Source organism: Lepidochelys kempii, chromosome 4, assembly GCF_965140285.1.
Source record: "Lepidochelys kempii isolate rLepKem1 chromosome 4, rLepKem1.hap1, whole genome shotgun sequence".
Taxonomy (NCBI): Eukaryota; Metazoa; Chordata; order Testudines; family Cheloniidae; genus Lepidochelys; species Lepidochelys kempii.
Genome location: NC_136383.1, coordinates 110,757,990 through 110,774,043, shown reverse-complemented (window position 1 = coordinate 110,774,043; position 16,054 = coordinate 110,757,990). Strand labels below are relative to the sequence as shown.

Here is a 16,054-nt window from a genome sequence, read left to right as displayed (position 1 = left end):
ATCTCAGTACATATTGCTAATTCCATATGCAAATTAGATCCTTAATTATTAGCACTCATTTATTTTTCATCTGCTGCTTTTGTTTTTGGATGGACAGTGAAAAGGCAGCCCAGATTAAAAAAGTTGAAGCATACTTTTACCAAATTTGAACCTCTCCAGGTTTAAAAAAAGGCCACTATGATCATAGATACAAGAAAGAGGAGAGGCATTTGAGGACAGAAGCTACAGCTTCTATCCTCCGGGGCCGGGGGTTGTGTATGTGACTGCCAGGACGTGGGAAAACCTGTACCCCTGTTGGGTGACGATGCAATAGGGTTGCCAGCTTTGGTCAGATATTGATTCCTGGAGGTTTCATCACATGACCTCTTTAATTAAAGATTAATCTTTAATTCCTGGAGACTCCAGGGCAATCCTGGAGAAGTGGCAACCCGGCGATACAAGGAAGCTGGGGTGGCCTTCAGAGGGCCAGCGAGCTGCTGCCTCCCTGTGGAGAGAGGCCAACGAGCGCGGGGCTGCCTGCAGCCATCGCAGCTCCGGGGGCTCCGTTCAGCCGTAGGGGCAGAGGTCGACTCCGTGGGCCTGCAACCCCCGGCAGCCTCGGGGCTTGTTCTTCGTTCCTGTCAGGACGGGGGCCTGAGCCAGCAGCTGCCGCCGGCCGGGGCAGCTCCCTGGCGCTGGGCCCCTGGCCCGCCGCAGCCCCGCCCCCCAGGGCCGGCGCGCGAGGGCGACGCTGCCGTGCAGGCCACGCCCACCTCCGCGGAGCCCCGGGCGTCGGCACCGCGGCGTCTCCCGTCCCCTCCGCCGCGCAGGCGCAGTTCGCTCTCGGGGCGGCGCGTCATGGCGGCGGCTCTGAGCGGGATGTTTACAAACCAGCCGTCAGGGCCGCCTCCCCCTCCGCTCCCTCCCGGCGGCCCCGGCCAGGCTGGTCTCCTCCCGGCCGCCGCGGGACCGCGCAACCCCAACAGCACCCTGGTGGACGAGCTAGAAGCTTCCTTTGAGGTTGGGGGGGAGCTCAGGGACTGGGGGGCTCAGGGTCGCGAGGGGGAGGCAGAGGCTCCGGGAGGTTCGGGGCCGGGGGGGGGGGAGAGGAGGCAGAGGGAGGTTCGGGGGGAGGCAGAGGGGCTGGGGGAGGTTCGGGGCGGGGGGTGGTGGGGGGAGGCAGAGGGGCTGGGGGAGGTTCGGGGCGGGGGGTGGTGGGGGGAGGCGGGGGGTGGTGGGGGGAGGCAGAGGGGCGGGGGGCGGTTCGGGGCGGGGGGTGGTGGGGGGAGGCAGAGGGGCGGGGGGCGGTTCGGGGCGGGGGGTGGTGGGGGGAGGCAGAGGGGCGGGGGGAGGTTCGGGGGGAGGCAGAGGGGCGGGGGGAGGTTCGGGGGGAGGCAGAGGGGCGGGGGGAGGTTCGGGGCGGGGGGTGGTGGGGGGAGGCAGAGGGGCGGGGGGCGGTTCGGGGCGGGGGGTGGTGGGGGGAGGCAGAGGGGCGGGGGGAGGTTCGGGGCGGGGGGTGGTGGGGGGAGGCAGAGGGGCGGGGGGAGGTTCGGGGCGGGGGGTGGTGGGGGGAGGCAGAGGGGCGGGGGGAGGTTCGGGGCGGGGGGTGGTGGGGGGAGGCAGAGGGGCTGGGGGAGGTTCGGGGCGGGGGGTGGTGGGGGGAGGCAGAGGGGCTGGGGGAGGTTCGGGGCGGGGGGGTGGTGGGGGGAGGCAGAGGGGCTGGGGGAGGTTCGGGGCGGGGGGTGGTGGGGGGAGGCAGAGGGGCTGGGGGAGGTTCGGGGCGGGGGGTGGTGGGGGGAGGCAGAGGGGCTGGGGGAGGTTCGGGGCGGGGGGTGGTGGGGGGAGGCAGAGGGGCGGGGGGCGGTTCGGGGCGGGGGGTGGTGGGGGGAGGCAGAGGGGCGGGGGGCGGTTCGGGGCGGGGGGTGGTGGGGGGAGGCAGAGGGGCTGGGGGAGGCATACAGGGCTGAGGATTTTGGGGGGAATGAACCTGCATGAAGCAGTGTGCGCTGACTTTCTGCCTCCCTGGTCCACTCTTGCCATTTGCAAGGGCTGTTGACGAGTGGCGGCTGGCTGGCTGTCCTTGCATGACATGTGCATAAGGTGCCTGGTTTCTCCTTTAAAACAAGTATCTCTATTTTCCCAATCATCTAGGCTTGCTTTGCTTCACTTGTGAGTCAGGATTATGTGAATGGCACAGATCAGGAAGAAATTAGAACTGGTAAGAGCCTGCCAGTATTTTGTTCTGGCTATAACAGGGTTGGCACGTTGGGTTCGTTAAAAAGATACTGTTAAGTTATCTGTGCTAATTTTTAAACTACAAACCTTCTAATTTCCTACACATAATCTCAGGAACCTGTGCATTTATAGGGTCTATCTACACTAGGGAATCTATAAAAAATTTTTATCACTGTCAATATATTTTGAGCTTCACTGGTCTATGCTAATTTGGAAGCAGTAGTGGAGAGAGCCCAGTGTCTGCTGCCACTGTTCTAAATACTATGTCATCTCACCCTATTAACATCGGTCTTTTTTAAAAGTATTTAGGTAGTCATGTGCCTAGTGGGATTTTCAAAAACACATAACTCTCAGAGTTAGGCACCTAGGCACTACTGAAAATCTGCCCAACGTGCTTAACATATCATCAGCAAGTTATGTGTCGTTTATGGTAGAGATCCAAATGTGGCTAATCCAATGGGGCTGAACCAGTGTTAACAATTACAAGAATTTTTGAAAAATGTTCCTAGTATAGCCACAGCCTTGTGGAATTTTTCACGACTATTATAGTTAGCTGGCAATGGGAGAGCGAATCCCACTGAAGCATTTGGTTTGTAAAACAGATAAGCCTCATGAATTACAGTGACTGAGCAAAAAGGTTAGGGAGGAAAGGAGAACCTGGGTTCTGCTTACCTTGACAATATCTTTTTTTAAAAAATCTTTCTTTTGCACTCAAAGCTATGTGACTGGGAGGAATATATTCTAGTGGATTGCTGTTCTGCTCATGCAATGGCAGCATTAGAAGCCAACTTCTAATTCTGGAATCCCTGTTGTTTATAGTAGCTTATAAAGTAGAAAAAGGCCTGGGTAAAATGTTCAGAAGTCTTATTGAAAATGAAAGGGATTTAAGAATTGAAGTCCCATTTTCGAAAGTGACTTACGAGCTTTTGAAAACTCTAGCTCCTTGTTCTCTTTTCAGATATCAGGTTATACTTATGGACTAAGTTCTCTCTAAGCTGCGCATCTGCACAGTAGCCTATTAAGTGCTGCGTAGGTGCTCAGGGCTGCAGCTGGGAGAGATCCCAGCCCTGGACCTGCCATGGCAGAGAGGGATATCTCTCCTCACCGGCTCCATCCCCGGACTGGTCGTGGGAGAGGCGCCCCTTCCCCAGACCAGCCACAACTGGGGAAGAGGCACCCCCTTTCCTCCCCCTCCCCCCCGGACCCAATCAACCCCAGCCCTGCTGAGGCAGAGGTGCCTATCCCTTGGCCCCAGCCCCGGAGCTGCCGCAGCAGGGAGAGATGCTCTCCCCCAGCTCCGGAGCTGCTGCGGTTGGGGGAGAGGTGCTTCTGCGGGCAGAGAGAGCTGGGGGGAGTCCTCTCTCCCCGCTGTAGCCCTGGGGCAGCCTGCACTCCAAACCCCTCATCCCCAGCCCCACCCCAGGGCCTTCACCCCTAATTGGAGCCCTCACACCCCAGAGCACAACCCTCTGACCCAGCCCATAGCCTCTCATCCCTGACCCCACCCCTGAGACTGCACCCCCAGCAAGAGCCCTCACCCTCCCACACTCTGAACCCCACCCCCACCACATGAATTTTGTTATGTGCACCAATATGGAGGTGATGTGTTCATTCCGCACATGAGTGGGAAAAATTAGAGGGAAAACTGCTTTTGGACTATGCTGGAATGAAGAAAACTCTTGCACTGGATAACTAAATAAATTTTATAAGAGTCGTTAACAAATATGCCTTTTTGAGTACTGTTCGTCTATTCTAAACATTACTGTAGGGTTTTGTGCAGTGATCTTGCTACATGGGAATACACTGAAATGTTACTTAATGTATTTGCATTCAGTACCCACAGAAGTGATTTTCTGTTCATTTGTATACTTGGGTTTTGAGGCCCTTTGTCGTTAGAGAAGTTTTAATTAACCTTTTGCAGTGAAACGGGAAGTGACCGTATTCTTTTCCACATCTTACAGAATATTGATTGTAACTTGGTTACTATTAAAAAAGAGGCATGCCCCTTTGAGCTTGCAGAAGTAAAGGTCTGTGGGGGGATATCTATAGATATATTTAGTCAATTTACTTTCCATTATTTAGGGACTTCAGATTTTAAAAATACAGGCCACTAAAAATACAGAGCTTTACAATCAAGTTTTTGGATTTACTTTCTTAAATGTCTTTTGTAAAAAGCTGTAGATTAGCTTTTAAATATTGAACACGCGGCTACTTGGACAAAGAGGCTAATGTACATTAACTAATTTCCTTCTATGGATGTTGTTAAACTAATCTGGTCTTTGATTTCTTTATCTTTCAAATCTTGTTATATTTCTGTATTTTAGGTGTTGATCAATGTATCCAGAAATTTCTGGATGTTGCAAGACAAACAGAATGTTTTTTCCTACAAAAAAGATTACATCTGTCTGTCCAGAAACCAGAGCTAGTTATTAAAGAGGTAGGAGATTACCATCTTTTTATCTACTTACTTGACCTGTGACAACTTTAATTTGTTCCTTTCTTTTAAGACTAAGGGTGTATTTCTTTTGTTACATGATAGTACAGAGAATCTGAGACAAGTAGCATATTTGATCAAGAAATGTAGTTTTTGTTCAGTGGAACATTTCTCTTCTTTCTCCATCTGCAAGCATACTGGATTTTTAAAATTTATTCCCATTTATGCTAGTTTTCCTAACTGTCCTACCATTATTATTTATATGGCTACATTAATACTACAAGTGTGCCGTGCAAACAAGCAGGTCTCTTTCCTGAAGATCCTAGAACCTAAAGGTACAAATAGGTGCAATGCAGCACAGAACAAACAATGGTTGATTTTAATTAGCTTATTGCCCTGTCCCTATAAGTTTGTAGAGCTCACCTGGATCATTCTCAGTAGCTCTTTACAGCACGTAAGAAAATCTGGATATAGATATGCCCCTTTGAGGGAACAGACCAGTTAGTCAAATTTGGATGTGCAGAGGGTAGACCTCTTTCTGAATTACATGCGGGGTATGGAAACAGAGACCTGGTACACTCAAGTAGAATGTATATCATGGAAGGGAGTAGCCAAATTATTCTATCTCCAGTTCAGCCACTTCTCATAGTAAGTTGTTTTCACTCTGAGAATTGTCCATTCTTTCATAGGAACTGTAATAGTTAAAATGAGTTTACAATGTAATCTTTTTACAAGGAAAATAAGTCATTAATTAATTCAAGATGTCTATCAACTGCAGGATGTTTCAGAATTGAAAAATGAATTACAGCGGAAAGAAGCACTAATTCAGAAGCATTTGGGTAAACTGCGTCACTGGCAGCAGGTTCTAGAAGACATGAATGTGCAACACAAAAAACCTGCAGAAATGCCTCAAGGACCATTAGCTTATCTAGAACAGGCTTCTGCTAATATTCCTGCACCCATGAAGCAAACATGATTAAGAAAGATGTTTGAATTTAGATCTTTGAGTAGTATTTTAACTTAAAGTGAAATGGAATATTGAACTTTCTACCTTGTATAATATGTGATGTAATTTGTAGTATAAACATAAATAGTGTTTTACTACGACCGTGGGACACAACTAAGCATAAAATAAATGGGGAAGAATCTGTAGTTTTTTAACTTTTTATCAAAGTATGGATTGGTTTTACATTCAAACTGAACAAATGCTCATGTATGTCTTATCTTGTAGTCACAATACACTTGCATAGAATATGCTAAACCCCCCTCCTATTACTTGGGGAAACTGACAGAGAAGTCCTAATGAAGCTAAAGTCCAGTTAAGGCACTGTTGATCTAGAAGTACTTGCAGAGTTTATTTGTTCATCTCAAGTGTAGCCTTGTATACAGTTTTCACTGTGAGTGTTTCTAATCATGTCACATCCTAAGATTCTGGAGAAATAGTGCAGACTTCTTATTGCTGAGACTGATTGGTCAAATAAATCAAAACAAGGATTTTCTGTTGAGCACTGCTACTATCTGTGACTTAGGCACTTGTCTTCGCTAGGAGTGGGGGAGAATGTATTTTAAATGTGTTTTAAAAAGTACATCTCTTTTCCTAGTGTAGACATGGCAAGAAAGAGCTGATGGGATGTTGGTGCTAATGGGAAATGCTCTGGCATCTGATGCTTTTAAAATCTTGTAGGAGAGCTTCCTGTTGGAAAGGGATGTGGTTAATATTTCCCAGTCATCCTCCATCTAAGCATAATGCCTGGCATTTTCTACCCTTTCCATTGCCTGTTTCTACAAATGTATGGTGCCTTCTTTTCCTCCTGAAACTATACCCACTCAGTTTAAGGGTTTGGCACCTTGGGAGAACGTTGTTGGCTTTCCTCATCAAAGCAGATTTAGCTGAAGTAGCTAGAAATTGAGTGTTATCAGTTTCAGGCTGCTGCAGCTGCCATGGAAAGCGAGTGGAGAAGTACTGCCTGATTGTGTACTATGTGGCTAATTACCTGAGGCTTTGTAAGTGAGGGAACCAGACAGCTTGTCTGCTCTGTGCTTGCCATTGTGCTCTGAGAGCACAGTGCAGGAGAGAATGTAAACTAAGGGCATGGCTACACTTGCACATGTAGAGTGCTTTGAGTTAAACCAGCCTTCGGAGAGCGCAGTAGGGAAAGCGCTGCCGTCTGTCCACACTGACCGCTTCAAGCGCACTGTTCAAGCAGCACTTGCAGTGGCATTGGGAGCAGTGCATTATGGGCAGCTATCCCAACATGCAAGTGACTGCAACGTGCTTTTCAAATGGGGTGGGGTGGAGTGTGACAGGGAGTGTGTTGTTCAGACAGCAGCAGACCACCCCCCCAACACCCCTCTCTCTCTCTCTCTCTCACACAGCATTCCACACTAATGGCTTGCTTTGTCTCGGAGCAGATAAGCAGCCAGCTGTCAGAAACGGAGCTTTCAAAGGGCATAGTCACATTCCTACAATGATTCAAAAACAATGACAAGAGTGGCCACTTGACTTAAGAGGAGTATGGGACGTTTCTGGAGGCTGATCAGAGCACAGTAATGCAACACCTCATTCGTGCTGGTGCTGCGGCGCTCCAGCAGGGGCGCAGCAAATGTTATTCCACTCGCTGAGGTGGAGTACCAGCAGCTCTGTAGCCACGGAGTCAGAGCGCTCTAGGTGCCTTGCCAGTGTGGACAGGTAGTGAGCTAGTGTGCCTGGGCCTCCTTTATTGCGCTGTAACTCGCAAGTGTAGCCAAGCCCTCAAACTCCCTTTAGAGAGTAGGTTTAAATTAACTTCACTCTGCTGTAAGTGGAGAGAAGCTGCAATGCAGGAGAAACTACTCCCAACTTCTGGAGCTAAATATTCTCTCAAAGCCTCTCTTCGAACCACTGACTTAAGGAAACCATCTGCTTGACTTGGACAGTACTTGAAGTTTCTCATTTTCCTGTAGAGACAGTCACCTATTTTCACACAAGGAATGGGAAGGCTGCCACAAAGTCAGTCAGTAACAAACTCCCCTTGATTGCTGCAAGTACAGGACTTGAGTTACATGATGATTACTTTTTAAATTAACTCAATCTGTCTAGGCATGTACATCGCACTTAACTACTGTGTCCATTTTTGTCTGCACCTGTGAAATGAGAAAGGGAACTCCCTCAGTGGAAAAAGGCTTTTATCGACCTGAAAATGGCTGAATGATAAGAATCGAAGTCGATAATGTCTGTCCTTTGTGGGGGTTTTGAGTGGTTTTACTGCTATTCCTCATAAGGCTTCTAGTTGTTCATTGGACTCAGATTTTGAAAAGATTTTTTTTCACCTTAAAAAGCTCATTTTGCTCTTGCATCTCTCAATACATGCACTACTACTCCAATTTATTAACTAGTAGCTCTTTCATTGCTGATCATTTTAGCAGAAACATCCTAAAATATTGATTCTTCAGTCCCGAACCCTCCCCCCAATTCCCACCTACTCAACTACCAGATATGTTGCTCTACTCATAATACTTGTAGCTATGTATTGTAAGTACAAAAAATAGTTGGCTTATTAAAACCCAAAAATATGGCCTTACAGGATTGGGCAGTAGCATATGCTGCCAAGACTGGCTGTGGGAGAGACCTCTGTGCTTTAGGTTTTTAAATGAGAGCAAGCTTTTGCCACATGGTCTGGTACTGCAATCATTTTTGTCACAGGTTGTCAATCTACTCTTGGATGCCATACAAAATGTCTCCCTTACTAGACAGAAAAAGCTTTTTGCACTGTTCGTAGATTTTCTAAAGGGTTGCTTGTGGAAAACTAAGCCTTCTGGATATTACACGGAGATTTGGGGGAGGGACTGGAGTTAGACTTTCCATAGGAAGAGGTCAACGAGAAGAAACAAAAAAGTGTGGTAGCAGTCTAAAATTCACTCAGTGTTTCTGGCAGATTTGTTTGCTACTGTAGCTCTCCCACTTTGCCATGTTGACAGGCCTAGTCTATGTTTTCCTTTAGAAAATCCTGAGGTTCGGCAGTTTCCCCCTCAGTAAAATGGGGATAATGCTGACCATCTTTGTAAAGCGCTTTGAGCTCTACTGAAGGGAAGCACTATATGAGCTATGTATTAACCTTAACTAACTTTCAAAGAATGTTGTCTTATGAAAGACAGTTGCTATGGCTTCTGAATATTGGATAGCCAGAAATTTAAAATATTTGGTGATATTGGCACCACAAATTACACACTAAAGTAGAAAGGGGAATACTTATAAAATTGGAAAGCAATGATTCTTTAAATCAAGAATAGAGATCACTATGGGATTATCTGTCTGCAAAGGCAACCTTGTAAAGATGGGACCACTGTACCAGAAGGAAAATAATTGTGTATAAAATATGTATACTGCTAATTTGATTAAACTAATTGAAGTACAACTTGGCCTGATGTATGACATTATAAAGAAGGATTTTGAAGATGAGAAGTTTCAAATGCACTGATTAACAGACCTTAGCAAATCTTGAAGTTATGTATAAAGTGTACTATGTGAGGGTGCAAAAACCTCCTACTTAAATGAAGCCAGATGGTACATGCTGTGAGATGAAAAATGTAGAAATTTTAAAAATCTTTCCAGACAGAACAGTAGACTGTTTCTAGCAAAAGTTGATGTAGAATCCTAATAAGTCATAGCTTTGAGTATACTAAAGCATCCAGGTGATTGGTGGCGAGAGTTCAGAGTGCGAATGACTCACACTGGAGACTGCTGTAGGGTTAGAGTATTAACTGGTAACCAGTTCAACAATTAACTTGCATGGTATGGAAATGGACGTTTTTTTCATTTTATGGCTTTTCAAAATTGGGTATTTCTGCTTTGCAATAGCTGGAATGAATATATGAGCAGAAAGAGACAAAATGAGTGCGGTAATATCTTTTATTGGACCAACTGGTGAAAGAGACAAGCTTTCAAGCTTACACAATGGTCATCTTTAGGTCCAGTAAAAAAAGATTACCTGACCCCTCACCCACCCCACCCCACCCCAAGTCTGTCTAATATCTTGGGAGGGGAGTGCTTCTGTTGCCTGTGGCCAGTGTAGTTGGGGAGCTGACCCATGGCAGGCGGAGACAAGGCTTGCTCACACTAAGGGCAGTTGGTAGCAAGGTGGCCTCACTGCCCTGGGTACCCAGCATAGCATGAACGTAGAATATTCACAATTATCTAGGGGTCACAGTGGATCACAAGCTAAATATGAGTCAACAGTGTAACCCTGTTGCAAAAAAAGCCAGCATCGTTCTGGGATATATTAGCAGGCATATTGTAAGCAAGGTACGATATTGTAAGCAAGTAATTCTTCCGCTCTACTCCACGCTGATTAGACCTCAACTGGAGTATTGTGTCCAGTTCTGGGCACCACATTTCAGAAGAGATGTGAACAAATTGGAGAAAGTCCAGAGAAGAGCAACAAAAATGATTAAAGATCTAGAAAATGTGACCTATGGGGGAAGATTGGAAAAATTGGGTTCGTTTAGTCTGGAGAAGAGAAGACTGAGAGGGGACATGATGACAGTTTTCAAGTACATAAAAGGTTGCTCCAAGGAGGAGGGAGAAAAATTGTTGTTCTTAACCTCTGAGGCTAAGACAAGACACAATGGCTTAAATTGCAGCAAGGGCAGTTTAGGTTGGACATTAGGAAAAACTTCCTGTCAGGGTGGTTAAGAACTGGAATAAATTGCCTAGGGACATTGTAGAATCTCCATCATTGGGGATTTTTAAGAGCAGATTGGACAAACACCTGTCAGGGATCGTCTAGATATACTTAGTCCTGCCATAGTGCCATATTACCATATTAATTCTCTAAAGCCCTTTTATTCCAGAGAATTAAAGGTTTGTCAGTTTACAGCCCAGGGAGGAGATGACACAGAGTGGCCTGAAGGTGTCTACTACGAAGGGAAAAGTGCTGGTGGTGTGGAAGAGGTGAACCTCTCCATGACCCTTGGGCGTATGCAGCGACAGCAGATCCAGGAGCTGTGCACTAGCTACGCGCCAACGTTCTCAGCCACCCCAGGACTGACTGAACGGGCATACCACTCCATTGACACAGGTAATGCTCACCCAAGTAGGGTCCAACCTTACCGCGTGTCTCCTCAAGCTAAAACTGCTATAGAACGGGAGATCCAGGATATCTTACAGATGGGTGTAATCTGCCCCTCTGAAAGTGCATGGGCATCTCCAGTGGTTCTAGTTCCCAAACCAGATAGGGAAATACGTTTTTGCGTGGACTACCGTAAGCTAAATGCTGTAACTCGCCCAGACAACTATCCAATGCCACGCACAGATGAACTATTAGAGAAACTGGGACGGGACCAGTTCATCTCTACCTTGGACTTAACCAAGGGATACTGGCAGGTACTGCTAGATGAATCTGCCAAGGAAAGGTCAGCCTTCACCACACATCTTGGGCTGTATGAATTTAATGTACTCCCTTTCGGGCTGCGAAATGCACCCGCCACCTTCCAAAGACTTGTAGATGGTCTCCTAGCGGGATTAGGAGAATATGCAGTCGCCTACTTTGACGATGTGGCCATATTTTCGGATTCCTGGGCAGACCACCTGGAACATCTACAAAAAGTCCTTGAGCGCATAAGGGAGGCAGGACTAACTGTTAAGGCTAAGAAGTGTCAAATAGGCCTAAACAGAGTGACTTACCTTGGACACCAGGTGGGTCAAGGAACTATCAGCCCCCTACAGGCCAAAGTGGATGCCATCCAAAAGTGGCCTGTCCCAAAGTCAAAGAAACAGGTTCAATCCTTCTTAGGCTTGACCGGTTATTACAGACTATTTGTACCGCACTACAGCCAAATCGCCGCCCCACTGACAGACCTAACCAAAAAGAAACAGCCAAATGCTGTTCAGTGGACCGAAAAGTGTCAGAAGGCCTTTAACAAGCTTAAAGCGACACTCATGTCTGATCCTGTACTAAGGGCCCCAGACTTTGACAAACCGTTCCTAGTAACCACAGATGCGTCTGAGCGTGGTGTGGGAGCAGTTTTAATGCAGAAAGGACCTGATCAAGAATTCCACCCTGTAGTGTTTCTCAGCAAAAAACTGTCTGAGAGGGAAAGCAACTGGTCGGTCACTGAAAAAGAATGTTACGCCATTGTCTACGCTCTGGAAAAGCTACGCCCATATGTTTGGGGACGGCGTTTCCACCTGCAAACCGACCATGCTGCACTGAAGTGGCTTCACACCGTCAAAGAAACTAACAAAAAACTTCTTCGGTGGAGTTTAGCTCTCCAAGATTTTGATTTCGACATCCAACACATCTCAGGAGCTTCTAACAAAGTGGCTGATGCACTGTCCCGTGAAAGTTTCCCAGAATCAACTGGTTAAAATTGTCCTTGAGATGTAGAAAATATTGTTAGTCTTTATGTACTTGATAGTATATTTAGAGATGCATGTGTCTTATTAACTCTGTTTTTCCTAGAGCTCCAGGAAGAAATCCCAGCCAGTATTTCACCCTAGCTGAGATTTGGGGGGGCGTGTCATAAATATAAAGGGAAGGGTAAACCCCTTTGAAATCCCTCCTGGCCAGGGGAAAGCTCCTCTCACCTGTAAAGGGTTAAGAAGCTAAAGGTAACCTCGCTGGCACCTGACCAAAATGACCAATGAGGAGACAAGATACTTTCAAAAGCTGGGAGGAGGGAGAGAAACAAAGGGTCTGTGGGTCTGTCTATATTCTGTCTTTGCTGGTGATAGACCAGGAATGGAGTCTTAGAACTTTTAGTAAGTAATCTAGCTAGGTACGTGTTAGATTATGATTTCTTTAAATGGCTGAGAAAAGAACTGTGCTGAATAGAATAACTATTTCTGTCTGTGTATCTTTTTTGTAACTTAAGGTTTTGCCTAGAGGGGTTCTCTATGTTTTGAATCTAATTACCCTGTAAGATATCTACCATCCTGATTTTACAGGGGGGATTTCTTTATTTCTGTTTACTTCTATTTCTATTAAAAGTCTTCTTGTAAGAAAACTGAATGCTTTTTCATTGTTCTCAGATCCAAGGGTTTGGGTCTGTGGTCACCTATGCAAATTGGTGAGGCTTTTTATCCAATATTTCCCAGGAAAGGGGGGGGGTGCAAGTGTTGGGAGGATTGCTCATTGTTCTTAAGATCCAAGGGTCTGGGTCTGTAGTCACCTAGGCAAATTGGTGAGGCTTTTTACCAAACCTTGTCCAGGAAGTGGGGTGCAAGGTTTTGGGAAGTATTTTGGGGGGAACGACATGTCCAAACAGCTCTTCCCCAGTAACCAGTATTAGTTTGGTGGTGGTAGCGGCCAATCCAAGGACAACGGGTGGAATATTTTGTACCTTGGGGAAGTTTTGACCTAAGCTGGTAAAGATAAGCTTAGGAGGTTTTTCATGCAGGTCCCCACATCTGTACCCTATAGTTCAGAGTGGGGAAGGAACCTTGACAACACCTAAAACCTCCATACATTCAGAGTAAGTACTAGCTCTCTCACAAATTTTTCCAGCAATCTGCCATTCTTCTGTTTTGGAGGAATCCCCTCTAACCATGAGAGGAGAGTTCAGTCCCTGGCTTATTTAGTCCTTTAAACTCTGTGCCAACACAGTTGTCAATTAGTGTCATTAGTGGTGGTGGTTTTTGTGTGATGGACAACTTCCCACTGCGACCTGGACTAAGATCATCAACTCATTTCACATAAAGAAAAGGAGTACTTGTGGCACCTTATAGACTAACCAATTTATTTGAGCATAAGCTTTCGTGAGCTACAGCTCACTTAAGTCACCCAGTCTTCATCCTAAAGTAACAAATTTCCACTACCATTAACCTGGGATTGATTCAAATTTACAACCTACAGATGAAAGTCCCTTTATTCCACATCCAACCCCATAAAACAAGTAGTGCCATTCACACTAATCTAGCCTACCTTTTATCTTTCCTAATGACCATGCTTAAGATACATCCCTTGAAAGGGTAAATTGCTCTGGTTTCTAATACACTTCATTTTTTTCATTATTATATAATTGTGGTTTCAGGCTACTGTATTTTGTATTGCCATCCTAAATCATAATTTATGCCCCCTTGTATGTTCTCTCATTGTTCTCTCTTCCTACAGAGGGCAGGACAGGAGACAATGGGTTCAAATTGCAGCACAGAAGTTTTAGATTAAATCTCAGGAGAAACTTCCTAACTGTAAGGACAGTAAGACAAAAGAACAGATTGCCTAGGGAGGTTGTGAACGTTCCTTCACTGGAGGATTTCAAAAAGAGGCTGGATAGTCATCTGTCTTGGATGGTTTAGACCAGTGGTCCCCAACCTTTCTGTGGGAATAGCATATTCCTATTCCCAACAGACTGTGGCGGGCGCCAAACACCCCGCTGCCGAAATGCAGCCGAGAAGCAGCAGCGGAAAGAAGCGTCGCCGCTGAAATGCTGCCAAGAAATGGCAATGCTTCTCGGTGGCATTTCGGCAGCCAGTTCTCAGGTGGCCGCGCTCAGCAGCGGCATTTTGGGGGTGCGGTGTCCTGCAGGCGCACACAACTGCCCCAGCAGGCGCCATTGCGCCCGCGGGCACTGCGTTGGGGACCCCTGGTTTAGACACAACAAATCCTACATCCTGGCACGGGGTTAGACTAGATGACCTTTGCGGTCCCTTCTAACCATATGGTTCTATGATTCTATTTCCATCATTTGCTTAGGAAATTAATAAATGGATAGCTGAGAATAACATCTTGCATATTGTCCATAAGCAAAATGTATCTAATTGTTCATTATAAACAATGTAGCTTTATTTAGATCAGAACCACACCTATTAAGTCCTTCAGTTCAGTCATAGGACAATAGAATTTATGTGAAACATTTTGTCATGAAAAATGGTATAATTTGAGTTATCACTGTCAGAGACAGATACTTCTCAGATACTTCCTGCACACCGTTTTTTTAACTTCATTCTTAGTAGTATTGTTATAGTCTAGGCCAGGAACCTAGTCATGGACCCGGACCCTACGGTGTTAGCTGCTGTACAAACACAGAACAGAGTAAATAGCCCTTCTGTAATTTCCTCCTTTTGTTACCAAACATTCTGTCCGTAAACTAAATTGTCTTGAATCCCTTTCAGAACCAAACTACTTGTTTCCAAACAACAATAGGCTAACAGAGCAGAAGTCCTGGAGGCTGGTGGGCGTTTCAGTAGTAGGCTCTCAGATGTGGAACTCCTTGCTATCCAAGATCAGGGTGAGACACAGCTATGCCAGCTTCAGGGCGGTAATTTACTGTAAAATGCACATTTCTTTATGCAAATCTTCCCTCAGAATGATGAGCAACAGCAATCAAGAATGACCCACTTAAAAAAGCAGTGTAAGATGTGGATAATTGGGTCCTCCCAGTGGATTGATGTACCTGGTGCTTAGATACCAGAGGTAGACATATTGAAGATACACATGGATGGAATGTACTGAATACCCATCTTTCATAAACTTGAAACTTTATGAATTGTACACAGTCTGGTTCAAAATTCTGCATCATGAATTAAAGTGTAAAACATTAACTTGATCTGTAAGCAAATATTTTATTAATATTCATAATTGAATGTTATCCTGAATTTTCCAGACTGATCCTTAAATATGTTTAATGAGAATGACGTAATGAGCTGTCTATACAACTGTAAAAGGGATACTTCCCTATTCTAATTATATTAATCATTCTAAAGCACCTTGCAGACATTGTCTCTCAGTATACCGTACAACAAATTTAAAACAACTACCAGATTAAACAAACACCCTGTAAAGGTAATTCCTGTCGATTTATTTTATTTGAATATTAAACAGCAAAAAAAAAAGGGAAAAGAAAGCATGGGATGTAATAAATATGAAATTATATATGATTTATATGAAAACATGCACAAAATAAAGTTAAGGTGTTTTCTTAAAAGAGAGCCGGACAGGAGTCACTGGGGAACAAATTCAGCATTCTGCCTGTGAAATGGTTCCTATCTTGATATGAAAGACTCTTCCTGTGCTATTGAGATGACAACATACCCATAATTTTTCACTTAACCTGCCTTCATTTTTACAATAATAATAATATATATTTCTAAGGCGCTCACCCTCTAATCCCATAGTATCTGGATGCCAAGAACACTTAGATTCCTAGTCAGCTGTGTGCCGCTCAATTTTTTTTCCAGTCCGTACCCTGATTAAACATTTCACAGGAGCGTGTGAAATTATCTGAGGTCATCTTTCTGAGTACTCTGGAAATAATTGGTTTTAGAATGAAAAATACTTAGTAAACCATTCCTGATGCTGAGGGTCTTGTTTCTGGTCATCTTTGGTTATGGGTGCTTCGTTGCCTTGTGTCCTGTGCAAAGAGACAAATACTACCATTACTCAGAAATCTTTTTTTTTTTGGGGGGGGGGGGGGGGAGAGAAAGGCTAC

The 16,054-nt window shown here is 45.5% G+C and overlaps 2 protein-coding genes across 3 annotated transcripts in view; one reads left to right on the top strand and one right to left on the bottom strand.

Annotated features, from left to right (window-relative positions):
• The first annotated feature begins 779 nt into the window (after positions 1 to 779).
• On the top strand, positions 780 to 12,753 carry MED28 (mediator complex subunit 28). 2 transcript variants are annotated; one of them, XM_073342438.2, is made up of 4 exons: positions 780 to 999; positions 2,131 to 2,197; positions 4,539 to 4,651; positions 5,427 to 9,042. In XM_073342438.2, the coding sequence occupies exons 1-4, from the start codon at positions 838 to 840 to the stop codon at positions 5,622 to 5,624; spliced, it is 540 nt and encodes a 179-aa protein (XP_073198539.1). In that variant the 5' UTR covers positions 780 to 837; the 3' UTR covers positions 5,625 to 9,042. The 2 variants fall into 2 exon arrangements, with proteins under 2 accessions (XP_073198539.1, XP_073198538.2); XM_073342437.2 differs by lacking the exons at positions 780 to 999; positions 2,131 to 2,197; positions 5,427 to 9,042 and adding an exon at positions 10,478 to 12,753 and having other exon boundaries at positions 4,567 to 4,651.
• A 2,424-nt stretch (positions 12,754 to 15,177) lies between these two features.
• The window catches only part of FAM184B (family with sequence similarity 184 member B), a 93,139-nt gene continuing 92,262 nt past the window's right edge, over positions 15,178 to 16,054 (bottom strand). Inside the window, exon 18 of the mRNA XM_073342436.2 lies at positions 15,178 to 15,976. Within this exon, the coding sequence (XP_073198537.2) occupies positions 15,886 to 15,976 (91 nt within the window). The 3' untranslated portion in view covers positions 15,178 to 15,885. The remainder of the gene's footprint in view (positions 15,977 to 16,054) is intronic.